At 44.0% G+C, this 18,157-nt stretch overlaps 1 protein-coding gene across 1 annotated transcript in view; it reads right to left on the bottom strand.

Moving 5' to 3' along the window:
* Positions 1-4,102: 4,102 nt before the first annotated feature.
* The window catches only part of LOC101358032 (liver carboxylesterase 1-like), a 36,785-nt gene continuing 22,730 nt past the window's right edge, over positions 4,103-18,157 (bottom strand). Inside the window, 9 exon segments of the mRNA XM_023726768.1 lie at positions 4,103-4,287; positions 4,580-4,651; positions 5,773-5,904; positions 12,725-12,872; positions 13,150-13,227; positions 14,145-14,251; positions 14,254-14,284; positions 15,420-15,458; positions 17,151-17,248. Of these exon segments, the coding sequence (XP_023582536.1) occupies positions 4,103-4,287; positions 4,580-4,651; positions 5,773-5,904; positions 12,725-12,872; positions 13,150-13,227; positions 14,145-14,251; positions 14,254-14,284; positions 15,420-15,458; positions 17,151-17,248 (890 nt within the window).

Raw genomic sequence — 18,157 nt, 5'->3', positions numbered from 1 at the left:
ACATTGGATCAGGGACGTGACCTGGGTAAAAGTGGTGTTACAATCCCACCCTAATCCTCTTTAACATAAAATTACAATCACAAAATGGAGGCCAACCACACAATTCTGGGAATCATGGCCCAGCCCAATTGATACATACATTTTTTTGGGGACATAATTCAAACCCTGACAGAGTCTAAGATATGTGAGTCCTGAAAGATTGTGGGGAGATATAACAGATTTGGAAGAATGAAAGATGATATAGGCGTAAGACTTAATTATCAAGCTATAGATTTCCTGGAAGGAGTCCTGGGGGCACAAACGGTCAAGAGCTCAACTACCAACCGAAAGATTAGTGGTTCAAACCCACCCAATGACTCCGCGGGAAAAAGACCTGGCAATCTGCTTCCATAAAGATTAAAGCCTAGAAAACCCTATTGTGTAGTTCTACTCTGCCACGTGAAGTTAGTACAAACTGAAATCAACTTGATGGCACCTAACAACAACAACAGAGTTCCTGAGCTGGAAAGAGGAAGAGAAAGAGTAGGCTTAAATGAGTATGTAGCATTGATGGAGTCCCTGAGAACAGAAGCTTGTATTCCCATCCTCCTCCCACACCAACTCTAGGAGAGCACCACAGAAACCCAAGCAGGTTTTAGAGGCAGCTGAGAACAGAGGATAGCTGAGACTGTACCCTGGAGAAAACTTCAGCAGAAGCCCTAGTCCCAATCCTTTGCAGTTTCTTAATGTATCTGGGCAGACAGGTGTAAGCCTGGACTTTCAAATATAGTTGCGCAGATTGTGCACTGCACAAGTCTGAGGAGGCCGTTCACATTTCCCCATGCAGAATTTTCACATCATATCTGTTGACCTTGTCTGGGACAGCCTCACAGTGCTCCCTTGAACCTCAGTGAGGTGAACAAAAAGCAGATTTTTCCTTTTGGTCCAAAATGAGGTATGTAGCTGTACAGCAGGGGCCAGCACACTACAGCCCATGGGCCCAGTCTAGCCCCACTGCCAGTTTATGTAAATAAAGTTTTATTAGAACACAATCACTCTCATTTGTTTACATGTTGTCTATGGCTGCTTTCTTGTTACAATGGCAGAGTTGAGTAGTTGCGACAGAGACCATGTGACCTGCAGAACTGAAAATATTTATGTATTTATTCATTATTTTTACTTTCTTGTTGAAAATTTTAAAAATTACAAAAAATTTTATTGTACTTTAGATGAAGGTTTACAGAGCAAACTAACTTCTCATTAGGCAATTAATATACATATTGTTTTATGACATTGGTTGCCAACCCCAGGACATGTCAACACTCTCCCCTTCTGGACCTTGGGTTCCCCATTACCAGCTTTCCTGTCCCCTCCTGCCTTCTCATCCTTGCCCCTGGGCTGGTGTGCCCTTTAGTCTCATTTTATTTTATGGGCCTGTCTAATCTTTGGCTGAAGGGTGAACCTCAGGAGTGACTTCATTACTGAGTAGAAAGTGTGTCTGGGGGCCATACTCTCAGGATTTCTCCAGTCTCTGTCAGACAAGTAAGTTTGGTCTTTTTTTCTTTTGAGTTAGAGTTTTGTTCTACGTTTTTCTCCAGCTTTGTCCGGGACCCTCTATTGTGATCTCTGTCAGAGCAGTCGGTGGTGGTAGCTGGGCACCTTGTAGTTGTGCTGCACTCAAGTCTGGTGGAGGCTGTGGTAGTTGTGGCCCACTGGTCCTTTGGACTAATCTTTCCCTTGTGTCTTTGATATTCTTCATTCTCCCTTGCTTCAGACTGGATGAGACCTGCGGAGTATCTTAGATGGCCACTCACAAGCTTTTAAAACCCCCGATGAGAGCTGAAAATATTTAATCTCTGGCCTTTTACAGAAGAAGTTTGCCGGCCCCTGCCATACTCTGATAGCCATCCCAGACCTGCATCTGAGGACTAGATGGGAAACTGGAGTCCTCAGGAGATAGCAGAATGCCCAGATGACAATACTGATAGCCCACTGCTCCCCCACCAGCCACACCCCCCGAGGTAATCAGCACTAGCAGAGCTCCTGCAACCTTGATACAAGCCCAGGAATGTGAGTGAAAGATTCAGAAATGTCACCAGCACAAGAGGGCTCCAAATGCAAAATAAGTTCAATTGTTTTTCAAAAAAATAGAGTCATACTTCTCGCCTGTCTGTGTTTGTGAACCGAGATATCATAGCCAGCACACAGGGTCAGGTGTGTAGATCCTGGGCTAATTGTTCATGCCTCCATTCAGCCACTCACCTCTGTACTTGCCAGGTGAAGCTCTGGACACACCTGCCAGCTAGGCAGTGATCACTTCAGAAGTCTGCATTCCCATAGTGCCTTTGTGAAGGGGGAGATGGTGGTTGCTATGCTCGCACCCTGCGGGCCTGCCTTCCTGGTCACAGCTAGCAGTCCAGTAGGCATTCAGCCCAAGGGGGCCTAGTAGGTGAGGGGTCACATCCTGTTCGGTGGCGATCTGTATTGGAGGGTGACTCAGGCAACCATTCAGACCTTCTCTCTCAGGAAGTTTGAACTGAAAATGTGTAGAGAAAGCCAGTGCACGGGAGAGGGGACAGAGAAGAGCGCGAGATAACAACGAGCAGAAACCTTGAGTAAACAGACCCACGGAGTCTGGGTGAGACCCTGGAATCCAGGCTGAGAGGACCTAAGTGCCCATAAAGGCAGATACCCAGCTTGGGGGATGGTGGATGCCACTGCAGGGGGTTGACAAAATGACCCAGTTGTTGTAGCTCCCTTGGGCCCGTTGCCCAGACAACATTCAGGTCTCCACAATGTCTGGCTGATTTCTGCTTTCTTTACACCTCCTTGAATTCTTACAAATGCCCCATCACTGAAGAAATCCTGGATCTGGGCTCCCAGTGGTTTTACACTCTCAAACTAGCCTACACTTGGCCTTCAGCATGTCATTGTAAATTGTGGATTTCTTCTTTTCACTCACTCTATGGTGACCCCACCTTCCTCCTGGGTTCTGCCACAGGCAAGCTAGTGTTCACATCTAATCTCTCCTCCAATGTGCCTGTCATTTGTCTTTCAGTCTATTTGTCTTGCAACCTCAGCTTCTTGGTGGATTCAGGAAAAGTTATGATTTCGAGGAAAATCCTGCATTTTCCTGCTGTTAGGGTAAGAGTGACACTCCTTAGAGCTTTCTGAATTTGAACAGAAGGCAGAAGTCAGCCCAGTGATTCTGAAAGTGGCGGTTTTAGAAAGACATTTGAGGGACTTACTCTAAGGTGGTGACTGCCCAAGAAGTAGTCCAGGCTACAGAGTCTCCAGACCAGCTGCTAGAGGAGGTAGCTTCGGGGAGGGGCTGGGAAGCTGCTGTGCATATTGAAGGTGTCACAGACCCATGGAATGGTCAGTAAGGTCATGCAGCAGTGCCACAGGGTCACCATGGCACTTCTCCCTCCCACCCTACTCCAGGGACATTCTCAGCCTGTGTCACCTCCACCTCCATGGCTAGCTCCACACTGAGCAGAGGGATGCTCCACTCTGGCCATGCCAAATCCAGCTGTTGGAAGTTGTTGAGGGTCCAGAGAGAAGGTGCAGATGCAGGGACCCATCAGCAGCTCCCAGAGCCCAGCCTACTGGCCTCTGCTTGCCCAGACGCCCAGCCGTCCCCAGCAGAGCACCTTCCTGCTGATGGTGCCATCTCTCTAAGGAGAAAAACAAAAGCAAACCTACTGCCTTTGAGTTCGACTCATGGTGGCCTCATGTGTTACAGAGTAGAACTGAGCTCCTTAGGGTTTTCTTAAGTGTAATCTTAACAGTCACCAAGCCTTTCTTCTTTCTTCCACAGCACTGATAGGTGAGTTTGAACTGCCAACCTTTCAGTTAGTAGTCAAGCACAAAGCACTTGGTTCATCCAGAGACCTCAGTCTCTCTAAGGAGGAAGGTTTAATCTCCAGACCAAGACACAGATGCTGGCTTGATCTCCAGAACAACATTTATTCTCAAAATTGTGGTGACAAGTACAAAATTCCTCCTCCCACCAGACAAATCTTCAGCCTCCAAAATACGAAGCCTCTTTGCGCTATAAAAGCCTTCTGTAGAATACCCCTGTGTGGACTCCTCCAGGCCCCAGAGACAGTCGGCCTTCTGTTCATATCTCAATGTGCTGTATCTGTGGTGACTTCTCTGATGCCTTGTTGGACAAGACCTCAGTCCAGAAAGCTACCTCTTTGTCTTTCAGCTCCTGGGCTGCCTTAGTGGTGACGCCAATCTGCAGGTACCCCTCCTTCTGGTCATATGCTGGCCAATGGGGTAGCCCCTCTCCATTGGGGTTCCTGGGAAGAGAATCAAAAGAAATTACCAAAGCTATGGTGTGGTCCAAAGCAACGCTTTGAGATGTGCAGGGATCACCTGGCTTCATCTCTGCCAAGCGTCTCATCCACTTCCAAGAGAGGGAGCTCACCATCTCTAGGGGAAGCTTGTCCAGTTTCAGAGAGCTCTCATTTTTAGAGTACTATGGTCATAGAGTCAAGAGCTTTACCACTTAAACTTTAGAAGCCACCCCTTCCTGATAGGTATGCCCTGCTCCCCTGTCCTCAACCCTGCTCTTCTCTGCCACCAGTCTCACCATTCTGAGCAAAGTTGGCCCACAATTTCATCACCATCTTGCTGAGTTTGACCTCATCTTCTGTGGCACCCTCTGTGGGGAACAGAAAAAAATAGCCTTTGAGACTCAAAGTATGGTTCCTGGACCACTAGCATTAGAATTACTTGGGGGCTTATTAGAAATGCAGAATCTTGGCCCTTATCCCAGACCTACTGATTCAAAATCTGCATTTTAACAAGATCCTGGGTAATCTGTGTGCACTTTAGTTTTGAGAATTACTGATCTAAGACTCAGAAATGGACTTTCAGTCAATCTGTGAGCTGGCTGTGTTTGTATTTTTTTTGTGCCCACACGATCCTCCTTCCCCTTCAGAATCACAATGTAATATCCCACAGCTTCCTTCACAGTAGCTCCAACTCCCAAGACTGCTCTCCCTTGGGTATTTTCTCAATCTCCTTCACCCACCCACAGTTTGATAGTCTGAAAAAAAACAGCGCTGAAATGGTCCTACGGAGTTATACAATCAGGAGATGCCCAGAGGCATCGGTGCGTCATGACAACCGTGAGGTGGGTCACAAGACATCTATAATACCTAGTAGTTAGGAATTGGAGACATTGGTGAAGGATTTTCTTTAAAATATTATATTATTAAATAGATCAAATTTTAAAAGATGTGAGTTTTAAATATATGTTAAGATAGATATATAGGTAGATAGACGGTAGATGGGTATAGGTAGATGGATAGATAGATGGATAGATAGACAGATAGATAGATAGATAGATATGATAGATGGTAGATAGATAGACACTAGTAATAGATAAATAGACAAGTAAACAAACACACACATATAAGAAATGATTCAAAGTTAACACCAAGTCTATCCTTATTCACATTTGCATTCTGTTAGGCTCTTACTAGTGGGAGAAGAAGGAGTGACATTTAGCCCTTGAGCAGGGCCCTGCAGGTGACCTACTACCTGTCTTACTGGTGCTACAGGTCCAGATTCTAACAGTGACCATGTTGAGTGACCATGCACATTCTTCATTGTGCATGTTAGAGCAGGAGAAAGGCTGGGAACTGCCCAATGTAGTTCAACCCTATTATGGTGAATTCTGGAAACTAAGGCCAGGAAATTGCTGGCTCGAGGCCAGCAAACTGAGACTTGAGCCCAGGTCTCCTAACTCCAAGCTCATAACCAGCAAAGAGCCAACACCTTTTAAAAACGGGGCCCCGAAGACTGAAAAGAGCTCATCCCCATGATCTCCTATCACTATCTTGGGTTTCATCTCTGATGAGAAGCTTGAGCGATGCTGAAGCTTGTACATATAGGAGAGGGCTCTGGTATCTGAGAAAACATGGATTCATGCTCACTTCGTTTTAGCAGATGCATACGTGGATGGTACCAAGGTTTCCAGGCAGCTCTGAGCGCTCAGGGAGTTGGTCACACACCTGGGTACTGAATACATAACACCAACAATATTAATAGCAGCTGCCCTTTTTGAGTGTCAGCTGGGTGTTGGGCATTGTGTAGCCCTACAGGAACCCTCTGGTTATCAGCACAATTGAGAAATGGAGTTTCAGGAAAGCTCATTGACTCACTTATGACTGCATAGTTGAGGTGGGGCAGGGATTTGGGCCTAGTATTTGTTGAATGAATGAGTGAATGAATGTTGAAAGTCCTACATCAGTCCATTCAAAATGACTATCATTATAGGGCACTAGGTCAATTCACATAGACTCCTTTGCCTACTGATACATTCACACACACAAAAATGTGTATACATCCAGGGTACACTATTGTATTTCATTGATAAAAGATTCGTTTTCATTCTTTTGGAGAGTATCTGTAGCCCAATGGGGTTCTTCTATTTTCCCTAGTTTTGGGCATTTCCACTGTTTTTCTCACCCATTCTGAGAAGAGTGAAGCAAATTCACGTTGCTTGTCTGAAAGCGAGGATACCGAAATATAAGCATATGCAGAATGGGAACAATCTGTCTCTTGTGTCTCAGGAAATCACAAGCTCAACGTTTCATATTTCTGTCCCCTCCTTTATCTTGCTTGGCCCAAGGAGTGTTACGGCGGTGGCGGGAAAGAGAAGGGACCATGGAAGAGCAAACTTGCCTCTATCCTGTTCTCCTAGCCATCCTTTGTCACCACTAAAGCACTCCTGTCCAAGTCCCCAAAAAGGTGTCAGTTTTCCTGCTGACTGGTTTGTGAGAGCCGCCAATCCCCAAGGGCTAACTCATGGGCCACTCATCTAGAGGAGCTCAGTGTTTCACATTGGTCATAATGCCCATGGAGGAGGGATTCTAACAGGGAGAGGTTCAGGCCCCAAGTCAAGCTATCGTTATAGAGCACTAGGTCAATTCACAGACCCCTGGTGGTGAAGTGGTTAAGATCTCGGTTGCCAATCAAAACGTCAGCAATTCAAATCCAGCAGCTGCTCCTTGGAAACCCTATGGGGGCAGTACTACTCTGTCCTATAGGGTTGCTATGAGTTGGAAACGATTCGATGGCAACGGGTTAGGTCAATTCACATAAGCCTCTTTTCCTACTAATGAATTCACACACACAAAAATCTATATACATCCACAGTGGCATCACAGGAGGTGCCCCACAATGTCAGAGGAGGTGACACTGTCAGAAGAGGTGACACCAAAATGACTACCTATAAAATTTTTGTGCAGTGTTTCAGCAGAAACTTATTTTTTTTTTGCTAAAAATACCCCTGCAGTTAGTTATAACAACAAAAATATTTTTCATAAGCCCAGCTTATATGTATCAATATACCTACAAGGCTAAAACTCTCTGCTAACTTATTTTTTGAACCTTCTAATGCCCTCTGGTCAGAGCACGTACTACAAGCACATGCTGTTGTCTTTGTTGCTCCCAGTGTTTTTAACGTTGCTGATTTTGTCAAATTTTCTGATTTTTTAGCTACAATATTGTGATAATTAATATTTGTGAATCTATATCAATAACTTTTTTGAAAATGAAGTAGTAATTAAAAGAAAATAAGGATAAAATAAAAAAGGCTCCTGTTCGGTTATTAATAATGTAGAAATATAGAAAGATTTTACAAAACAATTTTGTTGTTAGTATTCATATAATCTAAGAAATATTCAATTTAAGCAATTCACAACTATATTTATCACATATTATTCTATGATTAAAATTGATAGTAAATATTACTAAGCATTCTGAGGATGTCCATGCGGGGTGACACAATGAGTTACCACACTGGGTGACACCAAATCTAGTGACACCATTGTACATCCAGTGTACACTATTGTATTTCATTGATAACAGGCTAGTTTTCATTCATTTGGAGAATATCAACTGCCTGACAGGTGTCTTCTATTTTTCCTAGTTTTGAGCATTTCCATTGGTGGAGAAATTTTACAACCTTTTCCCCCTACGTATAGTAAAAAATTTGCAAAATGCAGAAAAATGAACAAAAACATCACTTATAATCCCACCACTAGGAGAAAGCCTCTGTTCATATTTTACCACATATACCTTTAACATATATAAAATTAAGATAATGTTGTATATGTTGTTCTGTAACATACTATACTCATTTCTTCACATTGTTATTCATCCACAAAATGATCTAACAATATATGTCATCTCAACATGAGGATTTGTCCCTGGGTGGTACAAACGGTTAATGCACTCAGCTGTTAAATGAAAAGTTGGAGAGTCAAGTCCACCCAGAGGCACCACAGAAGAAAGGCCTGGTAATCTACTTCTGAAAAATCAGCCACTGAAAACCCTATGGAACACAGTTTTACTCTGACACACATGGGATCGCCATGAGTCGGAGTCAACTTGACAACCACTAGGATCAGAAAACATGAAGATTCAGCATAATTTATTTAATCGTTCTCCTCACTTCCTCATTGCACCCTTGGATTAGAAAAAAAAAAGTGTGTTTGGAATAGTCAGTCCTCCTGTGGCTCTGTAATCCACTTATTAAACAGGTGCTTCAAGGTCAAACAGAACTTGCTGAAAGGAGGTGGTTTAACCTTGCCTCTGCCACTCAAAATTGTAGGAAGGAAACAGAACCCAACCATAGAGGAAAGGCCTTTTGTGGATGAGGGAACTTATTTTAGGCAGTATCTTGTCCAAAAGAAATTCTTTCTTTTTAAACTTTCTGCCTAAGACCACTGAGATTTATAAAACTCCTACAATCACTGCACAGGTCTTCAAAGGAAAGGAGGACACAGATTTGGGTGATAGCAATTAGGAACAAGAGATGCAGAGACAAGGAGAGCTGATAATCAAATATTTGCAAATGAAAATACAGTGTGATGTTTTTTGTTTGTTTCTTGGTAGGGTAGGGCTTATGAAATTGGCAGCATTTTTAAATTTTTTAATGTTAGTATCCCAAGTGGGAAAGAGAGTTAAGAAATCCACGTTCTTCACCCTGAGGGACTAAATTACTGGGCTGAGGGCTGTGGGAACCATGGTCTCAAGGAACATCTAGCTCAATTGGCATAACATAGTTTATAAAGAAAATGTCCTACATTCTACTTCGGTGAGTAGCATCTGGGGTCTTAAAAGTTTGTGAACAGCCATCTAAAATACTCCACTGTTCTCACCCCATCTGGAGCAAGAAAGAATGAAGAAAACAAAAGACACAAGGAAAAGATTAGTCCAAAGGACTAATGGACCACCATTACCACAGCCTCCACCAGACTGAGTCCAGCACAACTAGATGGTGCCTGGCTACCACCCCCAACTGCTCTGACAGGGATCACAATAGAGGGTTCTGGACAGAGCTGGAGAAAAATGTAGAACGAAATTCTAACTCACAGAAAAAGACCAGACTCACTGGCCTGACAGAGACTGGAGAAACTCTGAGAGTATGGCCCCCGGACACCCTTTTAGCTCAGTAATGAAGTCACTCCTGAGGTTCACCCTTCAGCCAAAGATTAGACAGGCCCATAAAACAAAATGAGACTAAAGGGGCACACCAGCCCAGGGGCAAGGACTAGCAGGCAGGAGGGGACAGGAAAGCTGGCAATAGGGAACCGAAGGTTGAAAAGGGGAGAGTGTTGACATGTTGTGGGGTTGGTAACCAATATTACAAAACAATACGTGTACTAATTGTTTAATGAAAAGCTAGTTTGTTCTGTAAACCTTCATCTAAAGTACTATTAAAAAAAAAGAAAGAAATCCACACTCATATATACTAGATAGCAATTTTGCAGTATGTACCAAGAGCTTTAAGGTACTCTTACAGTTCAGCCTAGTAATTTCGCTTCTAAAAAACTAATCCTCAGAAAATTATTACAGATACGGTCAAAAATTTATGCACATGAGCTGAGTATAATGTTATTTGTAGCATCAAAATATGTGTAGCCTGCCTAAGTATCCAGTAAGACAGGAATATTAAAGTGAGTTGTTACGCATTCATTCCATGCAATGAATGAATATGCAGTCAATGAAACATATGTTTTTTTGATGGATTTTCAATGACATTGAGAAAACACTCATAATATATTATGACATAAACAAAAACCATAACATTGATCTTTTAATTATATGTAAGAGATGAAAGAAATTATTTAAAAAAATACAAAAAAAATTTACAGCAAATACTCAGGGCAGAAGAACTGAGTGATATCTAGTTTCTTCTATATGTGTTCCTGTATTTTCCAAACTTTAAAAACTGTAACATTAATTTTATATTCAGGAAAGTTCTTTTTATTAAAGGAAGGAGATAGAAGGATAATAAGATAAATATCAGAATGAAATAATAAAAAGCCCCTAAACTCAATGTCATGTAATATCCTGGGATGGATACGACCAGCAGAAGAGGACACCACAGATTAGACATGTAGCAGGTGGCAAAACCAAATTTATGAAAAAAATAGATTTGACTCCAGGTGGCCCCCAGCTAAAAGGTTTCATCAGTACCCCTGTGAAGAAGAGTAGGTAATTAGCACCTGTATATTATGGCTGTGAAGTGTGCTTGGGCACATAGTAGTTCAACTTTAGGTAGTCTGCTTCATGCTGTAGGTAGTTTTAATGATGCTTATAAAGTCCTGAAATTAAAAACCCTTCCAGCAGGGTTAGAGACAGGGAGAGGTCTGGACCAGGGAACCATTATTGGCTTGCAAATGAAGTCAATGAGTTAATGGGGCTTGTAGAAAAGTCCAGTAAGGACCTCAAAATGACATCCAGAAGGAGACATCTACTATCTAGGTGAGCTCCTCCATCCTTAACCTCACATCCCACCTACTCAGCCTTGGGGAAGGTGAGGTTGGAAGGTCCCATGGAAGACCTTACGATGGTCCTCAGCTTGTCAGAGGCACACAGTGGGATGGACAAAAGCCTGCTACTGATATTAACATCCTCCAGACTACCTCCTCCCACTCCTCCCACTGCTCATTCCTTTTGGTTTTCTTGGTCCCTGACAACATTCCTGACCCTATGCTTGGCTCTCACTCTTCCTCCAGCTCCATCAGTTAACAAAGTAGTTTGCAGCTAGCTCTGACTAAGATACATCTTCCAATATTTGCCCTCCAGCTCCCATACCACAATGACTTCTGGTAAGGAACACCCATATAACCTATTTCTGGACATGTCAGCCTGACTTCTACCTCCAGTATCCATAGCTATTTGCCTGAGGGCTTTGTCTGGCCACTGGAGACTACTCTGTCCATGCGTGCAACAGGTCAAAGTGCCAGGAAATTCACAACCCATTGGGAACAGCCTTTAACCAATGACTAGTGGGAGTTGGTGGTAAGTACTCAAGCTCCCTTGCTGCTCAGATGGGATGACCCTGAGACTTGTCGTCTCCCTGTTTCCAGAGTTCCCAGCTCCAGTTGTCCACGGTAGACACCTGCTGAACAATGCATCATTGATTGGCTTCCTTTCTTCTCCTGTGTCACCTCTTCACATTCCTAGCAGTGTTTTCTGGGATCCCCTCCCAAATAAACTACTTGCACTCAGATCATTTTCTCAGAGTTGGCTTCTGGCAGAAACCAAAACAGGAAAACGCCCCACTCCAGGTCAAATGGAATCAGCCTTTGAGGCTGGACTGTTTGGCATTTTCTTTCTTTTTTTTTAAATCTTTTTAATGTACTTTAGATGAAGGTTTACAGAACAAATAGTTTCTCATTAAACAATTAGTACACATATTCTTTTATGACACTGGTTAACAATGCCACGACATGTCAACACTGTCCTTTCTCAACCTTGTGTTCCCTATTACCAGCTTTCCTGTCCCCTCCTGCCTTCTAGTCCTTGTCCTGGGCTGTTGTGCTCCATTAGTCTCATTTTCTTTTATGGACCTGTCTAATCTCTATCTGAAGGGTGAACCTCGGGAGTGACCTCATTACTGAGCTAAAAAGGTGTCCGGGGGCCATACTCTCAGAGTTTCTCCAGTCTCTGTCAGGCCAGTAAGTCTGGTCTTGTTTTGTGAGTCAGAATTTTGTTCTACATTTTTCTCCAGCTCTGTCCAGGATCTCTATTGTGATCCCTGTCAGAGCAGCCAGTGGTGGTAGCCGGGCACCATCTTGTTGTACTGGACTTAGTCTGGTGGAGGCCGTGGTAGTTGTGGTCCATTAGTCCTTTGGACTAATCTTTCCCTTGTATCTTGTTTTCTTCATTCTCCCTTGATCCCAAAGAGATGAGACCAGTAGAGTATCTTAGACAGCTGCTCACAGGCTTTTAAGACCCCAGACGCTACTCACCAATGTAGAATGTAGAACATTTTCTTTATAAACTATGTTATGCCAATTGAGCTAGATGTTCCCCGAGACCACGGTCCCCACAGCCCTCAGGCCAGTAATTCGGTCCCTTAGGGAGTTTGGATGTGTCTCTGGAGCTTCCATGACCTTGCCTTGTACAAGTTGTGCTGGCTTCCCCAGTATTGTGTACTGTCTTACCCTTCAACAAAGTTACCACTTATCTACTGTCTATTCAGTGTTTCCCACCTCCCACTCTTCCCCTCCCTCATAACCATCAAAGAATGTCTCTTTTTGTGTGTAAAGCTTTTCATGAGTTTTCACAGTAGTGGTCTCGTACAATATTTTGGACTCTTGGCATTTTCAACATATCTGTCTATGCTGGGGGTCGGGGGCTGGGAAGGACAGAAAAAGAATCTGGAAGGGCTCAGTGTCCTCTCTCCAGTCCAGCCTCTGGGACTCACCCCTATGACGATGTGCCACAGTCACCAATGGTACACCAAATACTACATCTCCAAGCATGTCCAGGAACAGGTCTTTCTTTTTGACAGGGTCATCTGTCCCACCTAAGTACTTCTTGGTGATGACCAGACCCAGTTCTTCAGAGATAGTCTGAATGGATCAAGAGTGAAGTGACCACCAGCCTCCCGCTGCCCCCAGGTGAGCCAATGTGGCTTCTCCACCCAGTGAAGAAAGCTTGCGTTAATAGTGGACCAAGAGAGTTCTATGCAGCTCTCCCCAAGGGTGGCCAGCTGGGGAAAGGCAGGAAAATGGGGGCAGAATCCTCAGGTTCTAGTCTTTGTTTGCCATTTAATTGCTGTATGGTTTTGGGCAAGTCCCTTCCCCTTTTTGGGTCTCAGCCAATTCTCATGATTCTCTGGAGTCTTACATGGGGGAATGACTTCCACAAGAGCGAAGCGGCTGTCTTCTGGTCCAGTTTACCTTCGGAGAGTGGGTAGCCCATAATCTGTTAAAAAAATGATTATGCAACTGTGAACTACTGAGAATTAACAGGAAGAACCAACCAACAAAAGCAACCCAGACTGAAGAGCCTCGTTCTTTGCCTTGCTTTGATAGGCATGAGCTTTGATGAATTGGACAAAATCAATGAATCAAATGGACTTATATTCAGAAACTCAAGGAGTGCAAAGAGGATAGAAAAATGTTTTGAAGAAGCTGCCCCAATCCTTTGCAGCCAACTGTGATATTTATCAGGCTAGAATCCTCACAATAGTCAGTGAGTCAGAGAGGGAAGGCCGAAGCCAGGTAGTGTTAAAGTAGAGGGCTGGGGGGCAGAAGACACAGATCTGCCTCAGATGGCCAAGGAAGCTCAGACTCCAACCTTTAGGGTCTTGGTCTTTTGGGATAACCTCTGAAATCCCTCTGTAGGGAAAGTCCTTCACTTTTAGAAGTCAATTTTTTTTTAAGAAGTCAATTTTAACTCACAAGAAAGCATGTTTTTCTGAATCTTTCCAATTAGATTACTAACAGCATGTGCAGAGACTTATGGAGAAAATATGAAAGCCCCAAGCCTGAGGTGGGAGATTCTGGGTCCCAAGCTTAGCTCTTCTTAAGTCCTGAGCTCCTCCCCTATTCTAGGCCTTGATTTTCCCACCTGCACCATTATTATCTCTACAGGCCCTCCCAGCATCAACATTTCAGTGTTCTTTGATTGGAAGGACACAGATAGTGTTTGGGGAGATGGGTTCCCATGGACAGCACCACCCATCTGGCAATTTCAGAGAAGGTTTCTATGCAAATGTCAACTCATGTAGAAGGGGCCTACTGCCCTCCTCAAAGAGGGGCTTGGAGAATGAAGAACTCCTCCCACTAGAGATGGGAGGAGTGGTGAGAGGATAGTCTAAGAGGCTTCCACATTCTCACTGTTGGAAGAAGCCAGCCAAACTCTTGCTTGTTGATTCCAACGATTAAGGGGACAGTGTTGAATTTCTTTTCAGCCATAATCTCTTCAGGTGTCTTCGGCAACAGCACCCATCAACCACAATGGGCAGGCAGGGATAGCTCTGGAAGAGAGCAGAGTAGTGAGGACCAAAGCTGGGCAGCATCAGCTGGGCAGGTGAGGGGGTGGCCTCAGCAGCAGTGAGGAGGATGATAATTGCCACTGTCCAGAGTGGGTGCATGTGGTTGCACTGTGTGGGCTACATGCATTGCCTTGCTCCAGTAAAAAAAACTCAGGGGCATCCTTTGCTCCTCTCTTTTTCTCACACCTACATCCAGTCTGTCAGCAAATCCTGTTGGCTATTCCTTCAAAAATATCCAGACTCCAAACCCTTCTCACCAACACCCACTACTACTGCCCTAGGTGAAGCCGCCATCTTGCCTTGCTGAGATTACATACTGCAATGGAATGACTTCCACTGGGCTCCCTAGTCTGCCCTTGCCCCTTCCCTACAGTTTATTTTCAACATAGCAGTCAAAGAGACCCTTTGTAAAATCTAAGGTTACGTTACTCCTCTGTTCAAAACCCTCCAAAGTCTTCCCATCTTGATTTGAATCAAAATCTAAATCTTTTTAATGGCCATGCCCCCACCTCTTTAGCCTCAAGCCTAGTCTCTCCCCTCACTTGATCCACTCCAGTTACTTTGGCCTCCTGCCTCAGGACCTTTGCAGAAGCTATTCCCTGTGCCTGAAACACTCTTCCTCCAGTTTTCCTGAGAACTGGCTTCCTCATCTCCTCCAGAATTGGGCTCAAATACCACCTTCTCAATGAGCCTTTCCCTGACTCTTCTACTTAAAATTCACACCACTGACACACCCACTGGCAGACTGTACCCTAATTTCCTGCTTAGCCAGGTAACATCTCTGCCTCCCCATAGAGGAAGATTCACGCCCATCCTCCACCTACAGGGGCATTTTGGGAGCAGCAAATGTAAACAAGAGAGGGTTAGACTGGGTCCATAGGGCACAGAACTGATGACTGGCAGCACTGGACTGGGAGTCTGGGAAATGGGCTCCAGTCCTGCCTTTGGCCCTCCTGGCTGTGTTACCCAGGCCAGCCACTGTCCCTCTCTGGGCCTTGGTAATATTAACACAGGAGTTATTGTGATTCCACAGAAAGGAGAATTCTTTCATCCACATTTAACTTGACCTTAAAGTGCAAGGCTTGAAACATATAATTAAGATACTGAAGGCCCTTACCTCTCTGGGGTCTCCAAGTAAATCAAGAGCAAAGAATTTCTGTGAAGACAAAGGCAGAGGCTGTGAATGAGAAGGCTTCCTGGAAGAGAAGGCTTCCTGGAAGAGAAGCTGATCTTTTGTTAGCTGAGCACTGGAAGCAACAGGCTGTCCCTCCAGGTGCCCCCCTGACTGGGCTGAGAGGAAGTGGGCAGGACCCTGGCTCCCCTAGTGTAGGACAGGCGGAGCGGAAAGCAGGGACAAGGAAGGACAAGGCCTGGGGACCCCAATCCAGAGTTGTTGGAGTTCTGAAGAGGACATCTGTTGTTTGTACCTGCCCTGCCCTCCATTTATTTCCCCTTCTCCTGGAGACAGCACTCCAATTTTCCTTTGAAGGGCTTTCCTCTTCCCCACTCTCACCTTACTGGTCCAGAAATGTATATGTGACCTGGGGTGATCAGTCTCCCTGACCTCAATGATTAGTTCAGGAATGGTACTTGCTCATGTCAGCTCAACAGTTTACCCCAAAACTTCTGCTGGAATTATTGGGAAAGGGACATCTCTTTCCACTAGGGTTTCTAAGCAGACAAAATGTAAGTCTAGAGTGCCTTTTTTGTCTTTAATTCCCTAGGGTACAAACCTACCTGAGAGTGAAGCCAACACTGAGGGTAGGAAGCTGAGAGATAGAGATGGATAAAAAAAACAAATGAAACCTGTTGCCATAGCCATCCATCAATCCTCAATGTCACCTTCTCGCTGAAGCATCCCTGCTGGTTAAAATGAATGCTGCTCTCCTCTGTAACTTCCACCACACTTAGCCCCCTAAGTATATAAATGTGTTTCTCCTTGGATAGTTCCTCGTGAGCAGGGAAACACTCTCACATTCATGTCTGCATCATTTCCTCTGGCACCCCCCATACGGTTAGCACAGATGGATAGATGAATGGATGGATGGAAAGAGGTGGTGAATACATGGATTATGGATGAATTAGATACTAGATAAATGGATGGTAACTGGCAGACATATGATGGATGAATCATTCGTTTCTGAAGTGAAGGTATATGGTGGCTGGATGATGAATTGATGCTGGATGGAATAACAATAGATGGATGAAAGGTCATTGATGGATTAGTGGATTGATATTAGATTGATAAAGGATATTGATGGATTGGTGGTTGAATAGATGGGTAAGATGATGAATGGATAGATAGATGTTGGATGGATGACTGTCCTAGAATCACAATTGAGGCAGGGTCTCAGAAATCTAGAAAATTGGGCTACTACTGAGTTCTAATTTAGGTAGTTTCTAAATTAACCAGATAAATTGTGATTGTATTTTTTATTAATATCCTCTTCCTCAAATTCAGGATGGTGGTTACCTCTAGGAAGGAAAGGGGAGAATGGAACTAGAGCAAGATACCCAGGAATTTTCAGTTAAATCTGTAATTCTTACTTTCTTAAAAATATATCTGAAAGCAAGAATGGAAAAATATTAAGCTTTGATAGAACTGGGGGGTTATCACAGAATTGTTCATTATGTTATTATTATTTTACTTTTCTGACATTTGAAATATTGCACAATTAATAAAGGAAAAAAGAAGTTTTTTATTGAGATCCAGAGGCTAACATTGTTCCTGAGAGAAAAGAAACTGTCCAGGTCATTTTTCAGGTAAAGCGGGATAGTTGAAATGATGAAGCCTGGGGCCAAGATTACAGTTTGGGACTTATGTGGCCACGAGAATGAATACACCTACCATCTTCAGCGACGTCTCCCAGAGTTCCTCTTCTGTCTTCTGGCGCAGGCAGTGAACCATGACAGCAGAGGTGGTGGGCAAGATTCTAAGACAAGCCCCTGAGGGACCCAGATTAATGCTTCATGAGCTTTTTTTTTTTTTAAATTGTACTTTAGATGAAGTTTTACGGAACAATCTAGCTTCTCATTAAACAATTAGTACACACTTTGTTTTCTGACATTGGTTACTAAACGCATGTCATGTCAACACTCTCCCTTCTAGACCTTGGGTTCCCTATTACCAGCTTTCCTGTCCCCTCCTGCCTTCTAGTCTTTGCCCCTGGGCTGGTGTACCCCTTTAGTCTCATTTTGTTTTATGGGCCTGTCTAATCTTTGGCTGAAGGGTGAACCTCAGGAGTGACTTCATTACTGAGTTAAAAGGGTGTCTGGGGGCCACACTCTCAGTGTTTCTCCAGTCTCTGTCAGGCCAGTGACTCTGGTTATTTTTTGTGACTTAAAATTTTGTTCTACATTTTTCTCCAGCTCTGTCTGGGATCCTGTATTGTGATCCTTGTCAGAGCAGTTGGTGGTGGTAGCCAGGCACCATCTAGTTGTGCTGGACTCAGTCTGGTGGAAGCTGTGGTAATGGTGGTCCATTAGTCCTTTGGACTAATCTTTCCCTTGTGTCTTTGGTTTTCTTCATTCTCCCTTGCTCCTGATAGAGTGAGACCAGTGGAGTATCTTAGATGGCCATTCACAAGATTTTAAGACTCCAGACACTACTTACCAAAATAGAATGTAGAACATTTTCTTTATAAACTATGTTATGCCAGTTCAGCTAGATGTTCCACGAGACCATGGTCCCCACAGCCCTAAGCCAAGTAATTAATTCAGTCCCTCAGGGAGTTTGGATGTGTCTATGGAGCTTCCGTGAACTTACCTTGGACCAGTTGTGCTGGCTTCCCCAGTATTGTGTACTGTCTTAGCCTTCATCAAAGTTAACACTTATCTATGTCTATTTAGTGTTTT

Source organism: Trichechus manatus, unplaced genomic scaffold (assembly GCF_000243295.1).
Source record: "Trichechus manatus latirostris isolate Lorelei unplaced genomic scaffold, TriManLat1.0 scaffold00014, whole genome shotgun sequence".
NCBI lineage: Eukaryota > Metazoa > Chordata > Mammalia > Sirenia > Trichechidae > Trichechus > Trichechus manatus.
The sequence above is the reverse complement of the archived record's forward strand: the minus strand, read 5'-3'. Positions and strand labels throughout refer to the sequence as shown.